The sequence below is a fragment of the Sinocyclocheilus grahami genome, unplaced genomic scaffold (assembly GCF_001515645.1).
Source record: "Sinocyclocheilus grahami isolate Dianchi unplaced genomic scaffold, SAMN03320097.WGS_v1.1 scaffold181.1, whole genome shotgun sequence".
Classification (NCBI taxonomy): domain Eukaryota; kingdom Metazoa; phylum Chordata; class Actinopteri; order Cypriniformes; family Cyprinidae; genus Sinocyclocheilus; species Sinocyclocheilus grahami.
The window spans coordinates 1,741,353-1,757,794 of record NW_015505360.1 but is presented as its reverse complement, the minus strand read 5'-3'; the positions used below and the strand labels follow the sequence as shown (position 1 = coordinate 1,757,794).

The window sequence follows — 16,442 nt, the reverse complement described above, 5'->3', positions numbered from 1 at the left end:
AGAAAATCGCCTTTAAAGTTGTCCAAATGAAGTTCTTAGCAATGCATATTACTAATCAAAAATTAAGTTCTGATATATTTACAGTAGGAAATTTACTAAATATCTTCATAGAACATGATCTTTACTTAATATCCTAATGATGTTTGGCATAAAAGAAAAATCTATCATTTTCACCCATACATTGTATTTTTGGCTATTACTACAAATATACCCCAGCGACTTAGTACTGGTTTTGTGCTCCAGGGTCACACACACATATATGTATATGTATATGTAAAGAGTTCATTTGCAAAAAAAATCGATAAACGCCACTTTCAAAAATACTGAGCTGATTGCCGTGCATTATTCTCCACATATAGCGCGATCTGAACCCTAAACACGTTTTGTCAAAAAAGCCGGTTTTGTCCACTTTCAAGGCATCGCGAGTTCACGTTTTACTGCAGAAGCCGACAAGCGTCCTTGTTGTTTTTGAACAGAAGCCGATAAGTCCATTTTAGCGAATCAGCGCGCTGTATTCAGGTCAGAAGACAAGACTACTTTCACTCTGAAAAGAGGTGCTAACTGAGAGGAGTTTCGTCAAAGCTGACTAAAAGTGATCGAGGATCATTTCGATGAACTCGATGAACCTGTGATATCTTCTTCAGGGCGAATAAGGAAAATAAAAGCTGAAACGTTTTCACGGAAGCTTGCAAAAGCAGCGCGTTACAAAGATGAGGGAAAAGCTCTGTGTATTGCCTGTAATAATCACATCCATACAGTTTATGATCACAACAACAACAACGTTTGTCAGGCATCTACACTGTCATCTGAGGAGATTACAAAGATTCAACTAGTGTTTTTTAAACTCTAAAACATGAAATGTGGAGTTACATGCTTTTGCTATAAAACAAACGTTTAATATGTAAAAAAAAAAAACTTTCAATGAACTTTAATTTTGTAAATTACCTGTGTTTAAGGTATTATTACTTAAAGGGGTCATATGATGCTTTTTTAAAGATCATTATTTTGTGTATTTGGTGTAACATAATGTTGACATGCTTTAATGTTCAAAAAACATCCCCTGAAAGGGGAACAGAGTCGCGTGACAGACACAGTGATGAACACACACACACGATGCGCAAAACTCCGCATTTGAACAGTCAATAGCAAATACTTAAACTAATAACAAAACAGTAGCTGATTCAGAAGCTCCAGATTGTCATAGCAAAGTCAGAATTACCTCCTCTCCTAGGTTCACGAAACGGTCATCCATAAAATGCATTGCTGTTCTGTTGTAAGTAATCTTAAAGATTCCTAAATGCATCTACTTTTGGAAGGCCAAATAAAGTGCTTTTGCTTTCGCCCAGAAACACACAGCGTCTCCCTGACATGCTGCTTCAACACTAACTGCGGTTACTGAAACCTCGCCTTCTTTCTTTGCGTGAACATTTGGGCGGCATTATGCTAATATTTCCACATAGTGAGGTAGATATGTGGGGGTGTGTTAGAACGAGCCGTTTTAGGGGGGCGTGGCAGAGTCTTAACTTTGATAAAGAATATCTCTTTGGTTTTGAGACTTTAGTCTTTGCAACTTCAGGGATCTTATCTATGCACAATCAGCTTGTAACACCCCAAAGAGAAAGGAAAACTTGAAATCGCATCATATGACCCCTTTAATCAAAACAACCCAACTGCAGTTTGATTTATATTACTTGGAATACGCAATAAAAAAAACGTGATTTCTGGAAAAAAAAAAATATATATATATATATATAGTTATAGTTTTTTTTGCAAATGAACTCTTCATATACGTTATATATGCTGTTTGTATAATAATGTTTAGAATACTTTTTAGAAATATTAACTTAAATAAATATTAAATTAGTAATAAATATTAAATAAATATAAATGCACATATATTTATATTCACAAATACAAATTTATATCAATAATAATAATAAATCCTGCTTTATTTAATATGTTGTTGCTTAATGTAAATTCTGTAAATACTATGTGATAACTGGAAAATTGTCTATTAAATGCACGTTTTTTTATTAAGTTGAAGCATATACTACTGTCCAGTTTATGGTTTTTCTGTCATGAAACATTTCTACATGATCACTGGAGATATCCAGTGGTGTTAATTCTGTTGCGCAGGTGCTTTCCATTGTGTATGTTTACACACGTCTAAACAGCATGTCGTTCCACACTGAATCCTGTTTAATAGACACATCGCAGTTCTTCAGAGCCTCAGAGGGCTGGAGGTGGAACATGCTGTTTGGATGTATTCACAAAGCAACAGGAAGCAACAAAATGTAGACGTAAACCGTGTGCCGTGGGCTTGTTTGTGATTTGTGAGGCATGTTGAAGGATGTTTGTCGATGTTTCCTCCGTAGATTCCTTCTATGATGTGGTCACAGTAGGAGCTCCGGCAGCCCATTCGCAAGGCTTCAAGAACGGAGGCTTGCAGAAACTGCTCAGCAAATACGAAACCGAGAAGAAGAGGTCAGTCTCCACATGTTCATATGTGCCTCTTCTGATTACTTTGCTCTGGTGATGGAGAATGATTGTCTGAAAGCCTCCATTTGTGGATCAGACACTCGCCAGCTTTCTTCTGTAGAGATATAAACTAGAGAAGTTCACCTTTTAAATCCAAAATATGTTGTTTATGTCATTTGCATGGATACGGTTTTATACAAGATTAATTTGTCAACATGAGACCACCGAGGAGATTTTTTTTCATTTAATGAGATATTATAAATTCATTCAGTCCTTGTCATCCATGTCTTTCCTCTGTGAAACAAAAACAATTATATTTTGAAGAACATTATTTTGAGACCACAGGCTGTCAAGCTCCAAAGCGCTATAAAAACAACATAAATGTAGTACATATTGATGGCGGTGAGTCTCAATATCTTGCACTGAAGCAAATGAGCGTGATTATTTTGCTGGAGAGAAATAAGCCACGTGAGCTGCAGCACATTTAGACGTATTTCTAGGGAATTGTACGAAGGTTGCATCATTCGGAAGCAGAACTCTAATCCACGCGCACATTTGATCTTTTTGAAGTTAATGTTGATGATGGTTTTGCTTTAGGCTCAAATATTTTCCCTCATTAAGGCTCTTTAAATTGATCAATCTGTTAATCCGGTCAAATCCAGGGGTCTCATTTATAAAAACTCTCCATAGATTTCATCCTAAAAGTGTACGTAGGCACAAAAGCTAGATTTTGCGTATGCTCAAAAGTTTTCAGATTTATAAAACCATGCGTAGGCCAGAACCTGCACAAAAATCCTTTTATAAATCCCAGTCAGGGTAAGATTGTGCGTACTCCCCGAAATCACCATATGTGGAGCTTACAACGTCTAGTTTTACTATGCAAAACCTCATCTGCATATCATTTCTATGCATATTCTCATCCACGTGACACCATGTTTAACACTGTCAAAGCCAAAGGTACAAGACATTAAGGAAATATGAGATACGGACTATAAATGCCATTTGTGCCATACACATTGATTTTTATTGCTAAAAATCATCCAGTATCCTTGTTATGTTTTGGAATAAATATATCACAATATCCATAAAAAACTGTTTAAAATAGTTCTCAGGAAAATTATTTAGAATAGAGTTGATCTCATTCATTTCCACTGGCCCAATAATATTTCAATTGTTTTTAAAAATTCAAATGAAATTAAATTAATGCGGTTTTGCTGATAAGGTGAACATCTTTTAGCTATCTTTTAGTGGAAAAAATATAGGCCTATATTTATTGCAGTGTAAATACAATAATCTGACGTCATTGACAAATTATTTTAAAAAGGAAACGTGCAAATCTTACTGTTTTCTTCAAGTTGTATCCTTCAGATACAGTGGTATTTTTCATAATGTTGTGGAGATGCCTTCACACGACATCAACACTTCCGTGCAGCTGTGGTTGTACAGTAAGCTATTATCATTGGACCTATTCAAACCGGACAATAGACCGTTCCACCGAATCCAGCAGTGTCCGCCACTGCTGTCACTGTGTGATGAATGATGGATGATATATTTTTATTTTGATTCCTCAAGCTTTGATTCCACTTGAAAAGCGAATGTGAGCCCTTATCCGTCATCGATGCTGAAAGAAGTCTGGACTTACAGTTTATCCAGGTAGACACGGTGTCAGTTGCCTGTTACATTACAGTAAATCAAATTTCACTTACCACATAAACAGAGTAAGGAGAGATGACTGAGGACTATGGCGAATGATTTGCAGATCCTGAGCACCACTGACAAACATCTAATCTTATAAAATGTGTGGTTAAGTACTGCCGCTCCATAGTATAAACCGACTACGTGCAATCGTGAATCTCGAAAGTGAAAGTGAAACTAAAAAGCGATCGTGCATTCAAAAGCAGTTTCAATGCCAGGCATAATAGCGGCTCCCTGATGCCGAAATATATGTAGTATAATTACCCACTGATATAACTGCGAGGGAAAATATTGAAATATATATTTTCCTCCCATCTTATATTTATTCCCTTTAGGGGTTCCGTATGCATGTCATTTTCTTTCCGAACATGGTATTGGGATGCGGTGGATTGCGGGGGGTATGGGAGGGGTGGCTCACGATGCCAGCTTAACATCGTGATGTCTATCAGCCATCGGCGATGGACGATGGCATCGTCTATGGGCCCAACCCTAGTTGCAAGATAGAAGAAAGTGTTTTGGGTGTTTGTGCGTGTGCACTGTTAACTTGCTAACATGTTGCTATGCGGATTCTAAGGGTGGTGTAGGTGGTCGCTAGGGTGTTGCTATGTGGTTGCTAAGACGTTTTGAGTGGTTTTCAGTGTGTTGTGCAGTAATTGTGAATTTTAAAGTTTTCTGAGTGGTTGCTAGGACATACTGGTTGTTGCTAGGTGGTTGCTTGGATGTACCTAGTGGTAGCTAAATTGTTGATAGGTGGTTGTTGTGGGTGTTTGTTTGTGTGTGTTCCTGTGCAGTTGCTAGGGTGTTTTAATTGATTGTTAACATGCTGCTATGTGGATTCTAAGGCATTCTAGGTGGTTGCTAGGTTTTTGCTAAGCATTTTTGGTGTTTGTGTGTGTTAGGGCTGCACAATTATGACAAAAATCATAATTGTCGATTATTCCCTTGAAATTCTAATTGCGATTATTAATTGCGATTATCACAATCTACATTGAATGATGTTTACACCATTGTTTGAAGCAACTGCACGCCATATTTTATATGAAAATAAACAAGCTGAAAACACTCTAACTGAAAACCTTTAGTGCTTTTCTATAGTATTAAGCCTCAAATGTCAAATATACATTGGATTGGTTTCTTAAATAAAAATAAGCATGATATTATAATGTTATACTAAAACTAAAATTAAAACAATGGAAAACCCTTAAGATAACCTGTAGCAAGAAAAAAACACATCTTAAGCATGCAGAATAACATAAGTGGACTTTAAACGATTAATTGCACCTTTGAAAATGTAATTGTGGCATCCATAATTGTAATCACAATTAGAAATTTGATTAATTGTGCAGCCCTAGTGTGTGTGTGTGTGTGTGTGTGTGTGTATGCTATGGTGTTCTAAGCAGTTGTTAACATGTTGCTATGCGGATTCTAAGGGTGGTGTAGATGGTTGCTAGGGTGTTGCTATGTGGTTGCTAAGATGTTCTGAGTGGTTTTCAGAGTTTTGCTATGCATTTTTGCAGTAATGTGTTGCTATGTGGATTCCAAAGTGTTCTGAGTGGTTGCCAGGGTGTTACTAGGGCATACTGGGTGTTGCTAGGTGGTTGTAAACACGTTCTGGGTGTTTGTTTGCTTGTGTTGCTATGCAGTTGCTAGTGTATATTAATTGATTGTTAACATGTTGTTGTGTGGATTCTGAAATGTTTATTTGAATTATTTTACTTTATAATTATTCAAAGTAAATATTTATAATTAATACATATTTCATATTTTTAGTAAGTGTTTTTTCTGATTGTTGTTATTTTAAAATTATTTATTTTAATTTTAAATTTTTATGATTAATTAATTATTAGCTTTTCATTAAACTTACAAACCCCAGTTTGGAAAACCTCTATGTAATCTAATGTTTAATGCACTTAATGTTGATAATAACAATAAATGGAATATATTTTCTTTCTCTTTGTATTTTTATATCTATATGGTACGAGATTTTTCCATTTAAATCAATGTGATGAATGAGTTAGGTCAAAAGTAATCTAAAAGTAATCAAAAAGTAGTAGTCTGTAGTAGTAGTCTGATTATATTACCTAAAATGTGTAATGTAATAGATTACGTTACTAACTACAATTGTTGTCCTGTAATTTGAAATCAGTAACAGACTACAATTTGTAATTGATCTACCCAGCACCGTTGGTTGTTAACATGTTGCTAAATGGATTCTAAGGTGTGATTGCTGATGTGGTCTAGATGGTTGCTTATAGTACAGTACATGGTCTTTATCTAGTCTTTTTAGCAGCAGTCTTGCTTGAAATATATCATAATTTGGGCTAAAACCACTTTGCAAGTCTGAATGTGCAATGATTGTACTGTCATGAAGAGTAATAAGTGTTCACTTTCAGCCACAAGTTCAGCTTTAAATTGTTGCGGTAGGATAAATTCCAAGCTGTTGGTGGAATATACAGTAACAGTGGTCTTGTTGTTTCTCTCTCTGGAGTCCTTAATGACTTTAATAACTTCAGAGTCTGACATTTCCCCAGTTGGATCCCGTTGGCACAACTCTGGAGTCTCTCCTGACATGTCTGTTGCTCTGAAATGAATTGTGACCATCTCTTTCTGCCTTAGTCGTCCATCTCCCACTCCTTCTCCTTCATATTCTGTTCGTTTTGTCCTCACAGAGATGTTTAATTAGAAAGCCTGTGTCTTGACTGTCATTGATGCGGTTTATCTGTCCTTGCCGTCACACCAAGCATTTCAACGATGAGTGTTTTCTATTCTCAGCCCTCTGAAGAAGAAGGAAAAGCATGTCATGTCATCTCAGCCCCCTTGTTGTTTCCATCAGTAAAGAGCTCCTCAAGTTTCTCTTATTCAGTTCTTTGCATTTTTGTACTTTGTGAATGATCACAGCTGGCTTTTGTGTAAGCAGTCGAGTCTCAGGGGGCGAGTTTGTCGTCATGAGGCCGGTCGTGTGAATGTGCCCATTTTTTTATCATTTGAGATACACTTCTCTCAAACCCTCTGAGAACAGACTCATTAAAAGCCAAGCAAAGTCAAATTATTTTCTTTACACTGCCTGGGTTTTTATGTTACTGAGCCAGACCAACAGAGGAATACTAGTGCAAAGAAATTGAACAGCTTTTCAAAAAGTTTCCAGCCTCCAGTGGTGGGAAGATTTATCGGTGGAGCACGTCACTGATACGAGACAAGGACATTTGCTGTTTCTACCGGAGAGAAATCAATTTCTGAAAGAGTGTTTGCACTGCACATTAATCCAGGCTGATATGGACCTCATTTTGTTTTCTTTCCGACTTGGCTAATGTTTTACTTCATGCTCAGATTTTTCTTTTTTATGCCTCACAAGCTAGTGAGTCATTCTGTAATTTTTTTGTTTTACATTTTTTATTGAATTTGCATATAAAGTTAAAGATGCTTGTTAAAGAGAAAGTTCAGACCAAGAGTTACTCTCTGTTATGTCATTACTATGGGATGATATTAGACTCAAAATGATTAATAGATGTAGATTGGGCAATGCTAAAAGGGCGAAATGAAAGTCTCAAAATTCAAATAAATCAAATAGAATCGATTCAGAAGAGACGTGAATTAATGCACTGGTGTCGCCTGATCCACAAATGCACATTTTAATCGCTACATGCACAAATTATGATACTTTAATACAAACTATAACATTTGTATTCACAAATATGTCTCTATTTGAACAAAATGCTGCACATTAATGTAATTCTTAACTTTGAAAAGCATTTGTTTCAGTGTAGTGACGCACATTTGCGAATTTTTCAAATCGTGTACACGTTAATGAATTGCACTGGGCCTTGTTCGTTGGTAGTTGTGTGTGTGGGGGACGTGAAATGCTGTAAACTGGGAAAATGAAGTCTCAAAATCCAAATGAACCGAACAAGATCGACTCAAACTAGACGTCAATTAATGCACGCGTGTCACCTGATCCACTTATGCACGGATTCCTTTTTGCATGAGCAATTTATGATATATTAATGCAGAACGTTTTTATTCGCAAACATGTCTGTATTTGTACAAATTGCTGCACAATCATTTAATCCTGAATTCCACAGACTCAAATTAAAAGGCATTTGTTTGTGGTTCGTAAGATACATGTATAAAATGAATGCAGTACATGGATAATTGTGCGTGCATCTATTAATCATTTTGAGTCTAATTTCATCCCATACATTACAACCCTGTATGAGTTTTTCTTCAGTGGATCACAGTAGGAGGTGTTGTGAAGATCACAATAGCTGATCGTTTACATGCAATTACAATGAATGAGGACTTTTATGCTTCAAAGGCCACAAAAAATGTCATTAAAAGTATTTATATGACTTGTGCACCATGATCCAAGTCTACTGAAGTCCTAGCTTTGTGTGAGAAACAGCTAAAATAATGAACCAAATCTTTGTGTGAGAAACAGCGAAAATAATGAACCAAGTCAGTCCAATTCGTGTGTGTGAATCGTTCTGACTGGTTTTATGAACTGAATCATTTGAGTCATTGTAAAGATCTGACTCAAAAGAATGAATCATTCACAATTTGTTTAAGCAGAGCTGTGGCAGATATCAAGAGTTTTAGTGAATTTTATTTAAATTTGGTCTGTTTCTCACATGAAGCTACTTCAGAAGACTTGGAATATGGTGCATAAGTCATATAAACTTTAGAGACCTTTATGGTTCTTTAATTTTAAAAGCTTGAACGCTTCAGTCCTAATTCCTTGTAGTCAATGGAAAAGAGCGACCAGATGCATTCTTCAAAATATCTCCTTTTGTGTGTCATTGAAGAAAAATTACAAAATGACCATTTAATTTCCACTCTTTGTTGTTTTTCAACACTTTACACATAAAAGGGGCATTTACACAGCATGCAACAATGAAAAACAGTGCAGCAGAACTTGTATATGACTTGTGTATGAAACGCTTTGTGCAGTTTAATGGACAATGAGAGATGACCTCATGAACACACTCGTATTCATTCACGCTTCCGCCCAGACCTTCCTGGAAAGCATCCTTTTAGCATTTTCTTTGATTAGAAAACAAATATAATAGGACAGACGTGATTCTTGGCCTTTATTAATGTATCACAGGAAATACATTGCTGGGGAAAAAGGATGCTGAGAGCGAAATGAAAGAGCCATCTGTCTTCTCTTCTGCCTGAAGAACGAGGCTGGAAAGGCTGCTGGGGAGCAATCGGACCGATCCATCAGGTCAGGGGTGGACGCTCGGCCCGATGTAATATGCGGCTACAATGGCTTTGATTGGCTTGCTGTGTGAGAGCCAATCAATATCCATTTCTCCGGTTCCTTGAGGCCGCCTCCGAACCCGAGCATTTATTTCTCTTTAACATCCACAGCAGTCCAGGAGCACTTTATTTGCCTTTAATTTGTGCGTGTCGGCATGACTAGAATGTTCTGGCATTCAGCAGTCGATTTGCTCGCTGCACAAAGACAATCGTCTCCTTCCAGGTGGCATGAATTAGTTTTTTTGTGTGAATTTGAGTGTGTGCACTTTGACAACATCCCAGCTAACAGGGAACGTTCTCAGAACATTTGCTAACATTCTGGCAAGGTTCTCTAAAAGTTGAGAACAATTGTTATGTTCATTGTCAAATGAATCATGAGATGAAGCGGATAATTCTGAACATGTAAACAGAGGGAACCAAAGTCATGTTGATGCAACCTAAATCAGATTTACAGCTACTGCTACAATCTGTTGCCAAAATTTGAGCAGACAAACTGTCTCTGCACAGTCTAAGAGAATCATTCTGTATGTTTTTGAGAATTACATATTTGCTGCTGAGACAACAACAAACAGAGGTCATAGTTTGTCACAATACAACATTACTAAGCAAATGTATGGTGCCAAGTCCAGGAAGAGGAAGAGTGTAACATAGGGAGTAACTAGAGTATAACATGGTGCAGCTAGTCTCATCAAATTTGATTCATGCTCATATCTCAATTTCACTGATGTACTCAAACTTTCATTTGCTTAAGTATTTTGATATACATGATTTTGCTTAATAATAGGTGCTATACTGTGCATGCTGTCCTCATATTCCATCTGTGCAAAACTAGACAGTCAACAAGTAGACAAAAACTGCAATACCGAAAACCATAAAATGTGACGGTAACAACTATAATATTGACAGAACACTATCCCAGCAGACTGTTAAATTGGTCACACACCGGACGGGATAAGCAGCGCCGCGTCTTTAAAATTGAACACATTGTTTTCTATGAGTGTATGCACACGCCACTCGCGACTGTGTGCGGCGACACTGTTCAAAATCCTGCCGCGCCACTCACATAGTTTTCCATAAATTTACATTATATTTATCCAAAATTATTGTTTATGGACATAATGACTTCCTAAGCTGGAAGATTGTATTGTGCATCTTTCAGCAAAACAGTTGTCTTTCTGGGGCTTGAATAAAGTCTGTATGCTTTATATAGAGAGCTATAGAGTTTGCTCCATTTTGTCACACACTGAACGTCAAACTCATCGATGCCATACTGTTAAAATATTTTCCAGTTTACAAAACCTTTTGAGTCTCAAATGCAGTTTTCTTGAAACTACATAAAAAGCCTTGTCAGGCCAACAGAATTATCCCAAATGTTGTCCCAACTAGTCAAACACTGTTGTCTGAACAAAGAATTTCATATTGCAGAAATGTTAAGGCTTTGTGTGTTTCCAGCATGCATTGCAGCATGAATAAATGAGGTTACAGGAATATTTTGCTGTTTGCTGACTTCGTTTAAACTGTTTTGTAGTTGTTTTGTCATTATTGTTGGTTGTGGATGTTATTTATATAATTATGGAACATCGATGGAACGGTATTTACTGATGGAACGTTATTTATATATTCATGGAACTTTATTTATATATTGGTGGAATGTTGGTAATGTAAATTCCCGTAATGGTTGCAAAATGGAATATTCCCTTAACGATTGTATAACCAAAAAAAAATTTTAATGAATTTTCAGAGAATGCTCAGAAATAACGTTTCGTTATCTAAATGGAAACATTAGCTTTTTGTTTGCTGGGATGAGTGTTATGAACGTAACGGCTAGCTTTCTCCATATTATAGACTCCCAGCAGTGGTTTGTAGTGCCTGGCCTGGTGTGTACTCCAGTGTTCATTTTGACAGCAAATTTTGTCATAGTCTTTTGATTAAAATGCCATTTAGTTTTAGTCATATTTTAGTCATCTGAATTGCTTTTAGTTTTAGTCTAGTTTTAGTCGACTAAATATCATAAGATTTCAGTCGACTAAATCTACAGTAAATTTAGTCGGCTAAAATCTAATGGGTTTAGTTACAGTGCATTTATTAAGCATTTCTCTAAAGTTTCCAAACTCATTATATAGGATTGATATTAAAGTTTTATCATGATAGACACCGATTTAACTACGGTGACACACGACATGCCTTTATGTTAAAATTAAATAAAACCACTTCTCATAAAGAACAAGAACATGGTCTTCTTTTAAATGAAATACCAATGGTTATATTGGCTAATTATGCATTCTTTATAGCAACTTGATTAACATATTCTTCATTCTTTCAAGCAGACATATTTATTTCTATAAATAAATTTAGATTAATCTTTAAGGTTACTAACGTTTCTCAGTCAAGAGCAGTGCGTGATTTTCGGTTTTTCTTTTTGTTTATAGGCTAATTATGCATTCTTTATTGCAACTTGTTTACCATATTCTTCATTCTTTCAAGCAGACATATTTATTTGTATATTAACATCAATGACTCGGACAATAGCTACTAAATTAGGCTGCTATCCATTTAATCCGAATGCACGGCTGCAATGGATGCAATGTACTGATACACGTTCTCCCTACTGTTTAAGTTGACTTAAAACATAATCAACTGTGTTTACGTGAATACTCGTCAAAACGGACAATTCGACATCATTTTGTGTGTAATTCTCCGTTCATGCATCGCCAAAGAGTACTCGCACACTGTGAGAGGCGCTTTCTGTGTGTGTATGCTTCAGTGTCTGCGCTCAGAAAACCAGACCGAATTGAGTTCTCTCTTGTGTCGTCAGATTTATTCATATGTCTGCTCTTCTCTTACTCCCACATATTGACATTTTTGAACGTTTTATGGGACGTGCAGCAAGTGTATGTTAGCTTATGTCCCGCCGGTTCGTATGTACGCGTCTAACCTCCGAACCACGCAGCAGATTCGTTCTGAATGGATCTCTTCCCAAATCATCCCTCCCTAATATTTTCATCTCGTGTTTATTCGTTGACGAAAATGTCAATAGATTTATCAGAAAACCAGACCGAATTGAGTTCTCTCTTGTGTCGTCAGATTTATTCATATGTCTGCTCTTCTCTTACTCCCACATATTGACATTTTTGAACGTTTTATGGGACGTGCAGCAAGTGTATGTTAGCTTATGTCCCGCCGGTTCGTATGTACGCGTCTAACCTCCGAACCACGCAGCAGATTCGTTCTGAATGGATCTCTTCCCAAATCATCCCTCCCTAATATTTTCATCTCGTGTTTATTCGTTGACGAAAATGTCAATAGATTTACGTCATAGTTTTTGTCATTCAAAAACCGTTTTAGTTCGTTATCGTCTCGTTGTCGTCGGTAAAAAAAATGTTGTTGACGAAAATTATTCGTCAACGAAATTAACACATCCTGTGGCGTAAACGTCTGGTCTTCACCAGAGACATGGGCCTGCATGCACTGAGGGGCTTGGCGTTTCCTTTCCTCTCATTAGCATCATTTTGTTTTTATTTCCATTGATCGTTTATGAAAATCCAGACAACACATTTACAGATCTTCCTGTGTGTATGGAGGATGTGGCTAATGGTAGTGCTCCTTTGAAATATTTCCTGCTGTTCTGCGGCCGAGCTTCCCTCATGCTGTGTGTTTGATGCTGCAGTGTAGATTATTTTAGGCTACTTATGCACCCTTTTGAAGAACACACTGTTACTGTAGTTGCTAATAGACTTGAGAGTGGACAGTATATTTAGTTTAATGAAGATTCTTTGAAGATACTTTGATGCTGTAGCTGCCAAGCTATAAGCTAATCATAGTTTAAAGCCACTCAAGTACGCTTTACAGTATAAGTTAACAAATGTAGCTAACCATGCTATATTTGCTAGCTACAAAATGCATATCTTGCAGATTAATATGTATCTGGCACAAAAGCAATTAGGTTATCAATATTCTTTAAAAAAATTAATCAAATTCAATATGTTTAATTTACATTTACTAATAAAATTAAACAAAACCGTATTTTATTTACATACATAAAAACAATAAATAAACAAACAAATAAATGCTGTTTTTAACAATCATATAATATTTATAATTACTTTATGTAATTTGTTTGTTCAAAAAATATTACATGCAACAATAAATAAAATCATATTAATCTATTTATATTTAAATATAATGTTATAGTTATATTTTAATAATAATTTTATATCAAAATTATATATTTTGTAATCGTCTCTAATCTCCAGCTTCACAAAGAGACTTACAGACTGACGCGTGTGCAGCTTAACTCCAACTCTCTAGGTGTTCACGTGTGGACGCTGGCGTCTAAAGAAATCTCACAACTGCCATTAAAAGTGGACATGTATTGGATACTCATTATAGAGCCGCTCATGCCCACAGGCCGTTTCTAACATTCATGCACTTATCATTGGTAATCGCATTCAAGTCGACAAGTTTATATTGAGAGAAAACTGGAACTGTTGCAACAGTCGTGACTGTATAGATGATTGAGCTTAATACTAATGCGGGGCTCTCATTTTTGGGTAAATGATGGAAAAATTGTGAAATAATGACTTTTTTAATGGCAAATTTATCACAAATGAAATCCAAATGGGACTAATAACAGAAAAGTCATTTGTACTCTTTGTATGGCTGAATTTAATTATCATAAAAGCACAATAAATGTGATTATAATTGAAACTGGGTCTGTGAGTGTGCATCACAATAGTTCTGAATGGCTAATGAATTATGCTTATAATGACAAATTAGTGTTAATCTAATAAAATTCAATGCTGTTAAACATGTTTAATTAAATCTAATTTGTTATAAATGCAAACAATCAACCTGCTGTGTTAAATCCATGAATTCAGTATTAAGCCAACCTTAAAGCATTCAGAAACATCTGTAAACATTGAAGTTGTTTATTTCACATGAATGTTCACATATGTGTATTATGTATATATTATTGCAATTATTTTGTATTTTGATAAATATACAGTATATAATAGTGCTTACCTTTTACGAGTGCGCATCAGTAATCAGTGTAAATAAAAATATATACAAAATTATATAGTACATAAAAATAAACAATCTAAAATATAAAAATTGAATAATCAAAAGTAATTAAATGTTACATTTATTTTAATAGTTATATTCATATTTAATAAATGTATATGCATATTATTTTAAAAGAATATATAACAAATTATATAATACATATAATATAAATAAATAATAAATCTAAAATATGATAATTGTGTAATTCGTGATCAAATTATGTATAATTTATCTTAATAATTCTGTTAATATTATTTTATAATTTCACATTAACATTAATATTTTAAATGTATTTAAAAATGTATCATTTAAAAATATATTTACTAATAAATATACATTATTAAATATATTGTTTTAAATAATGCAATTATTTATTTTAGTACTTTTTTATTGAAATCCTATTGGTACAAGAAATTAGTGAAAGACATGAATTTTGAATTAATGTCTGGCATCGTTCACTTTCAGTCCATTTTCTTTTTTGCAGACAGAGGTCGTCTATACAAACATCCACAGGTTCAGAGAGAGGGTAACGCGTCGTGAAAAACTAAATTATGAGCGCAAACTGTGTAAGTGGCCATCAGGGGAAAAATGATCTGCTAAAAATGCATGATATGATCCCTTAAAAAACAGTAATTTCTCCTGCCTGCCAGTGTCTCCCGAGCTCAGATGAAACGCGGGCCGTGATGTTCAGGAAGTGAGCGCTGTTCACACAGGGACTGGAATTGGTTCGGCTGGGTTTATTAGATATATTTTGTCACAGTGTATTTGCTGCACAGAGCTGTAATCACAGCTGTTTGATGATGAACAAGACGATGCTCTTCATCTCCCTGCTGTTCTTAATTCCATCTCTCTCTGTGTTGTTTCTCTGGCTCCTGTATGACGTCCTCCAGCTACAGCACGGCATATCAGTGCATTTACTATCCTCCAGAACAGACGGCCAAGGCCCGCGAGATCCTGTGTGTGGTGTCCCAGCTGCAGCCGCACATCTCTGCGCTGGCCGACCAGCTGCTCCAGACGGCCCAGCAGAGCTCCAGCCAGCCTCTCCGAGACGTCCTCAAGAGCCTGGAGGAGAAGGTGAGACCTGCAGACAGCTGACACTCAAACCTTCAGCAAGATCGCATGCATTAAACTGATCAAAAGTGACAGGAAAGGCATTTATAATGTTACAAAAGATTGCTATGCTGTTCTTTTGAACTTTCTGCTCTTCAAGGATTCCTGAAAAAAATGTGTCATGGTTTCAAGTGGCGCAACTACTTTCAACATTGATAATAAGAAGACATTTATTTTAAATTGTAATAATATTTCACAGTATTGCTGTTTTCACCGAGACTTCATTCAAAAACATAAAAAATGTAAGAAAAAAATTATACTGACCCCCAAAAGTATAATAGATTTTTTTTCTTTCCATAATAATAATAATATTAGTAGTAGTAGTATTTAATAATTTTATAAAATATTAGATAGATAACTGGACATTAGGTTTAGGTGAAGATTCATTATGATATTATTATTATGATTATTATTTAATAATTTAACAAATATTAAAAATAGATAATAACTGGATGTGAGGTGTAGGTAAAGATTCATTATGATATTAACATGACTCATCAAAAAACCCTTGAAAGACCATTTTAGCCAATGTCCTTGAATTTATTATTATTATTATTATTTATTTATTCATTCATTCATTCATTCATTATACAAAAATAGTTTTTTATTTTTCAGGATAATAACTGGACGTGGGGTGTAGGTTCATTATGGTATTATTATGACTCATCAAAAAAACCTTGAAAGACAATTTTAGCCTTGAGTTTGTTATTATTTAATTTTTTCATTATTTTTATTTTAGATTATTATTATTGTTCATTCATTTATATATATATATATATATATATATATATACTTTTTTTTTTTGTACGATAATAACTGGGGGTGGGGTGTTTTTTTTT

General features: G+C 35.3%; 1 protein-coding gene across 1 annotated transcript in view; it reads left to right on the top strand.

The window, feature by feature from the left end:
* Positions 1 to 16,442, top strand: part of LOC107594345 (type II inositol 3,4-bisphosphate 4-phosphatase-like) — a 117,705-nt gene that overhangs the window by 72,642 nt on the left and 28,621 nt on the right. Inside the window, exons 9-10 of the mRNA XM_016284357.1 lie at positions 2,376 to 2,484; positions 15,384 to 15,567. Of these exons, the coding sequence (XP_016139843.1) occupies positions 2,376 to 2,484; positions 15,384 to 15,567 (293 nt within the window). The remainder of the gene's footprint in view (positions 1 to 2,375; positions 2,485 to 15,383; positions 15,568 to 16,442) is intronic.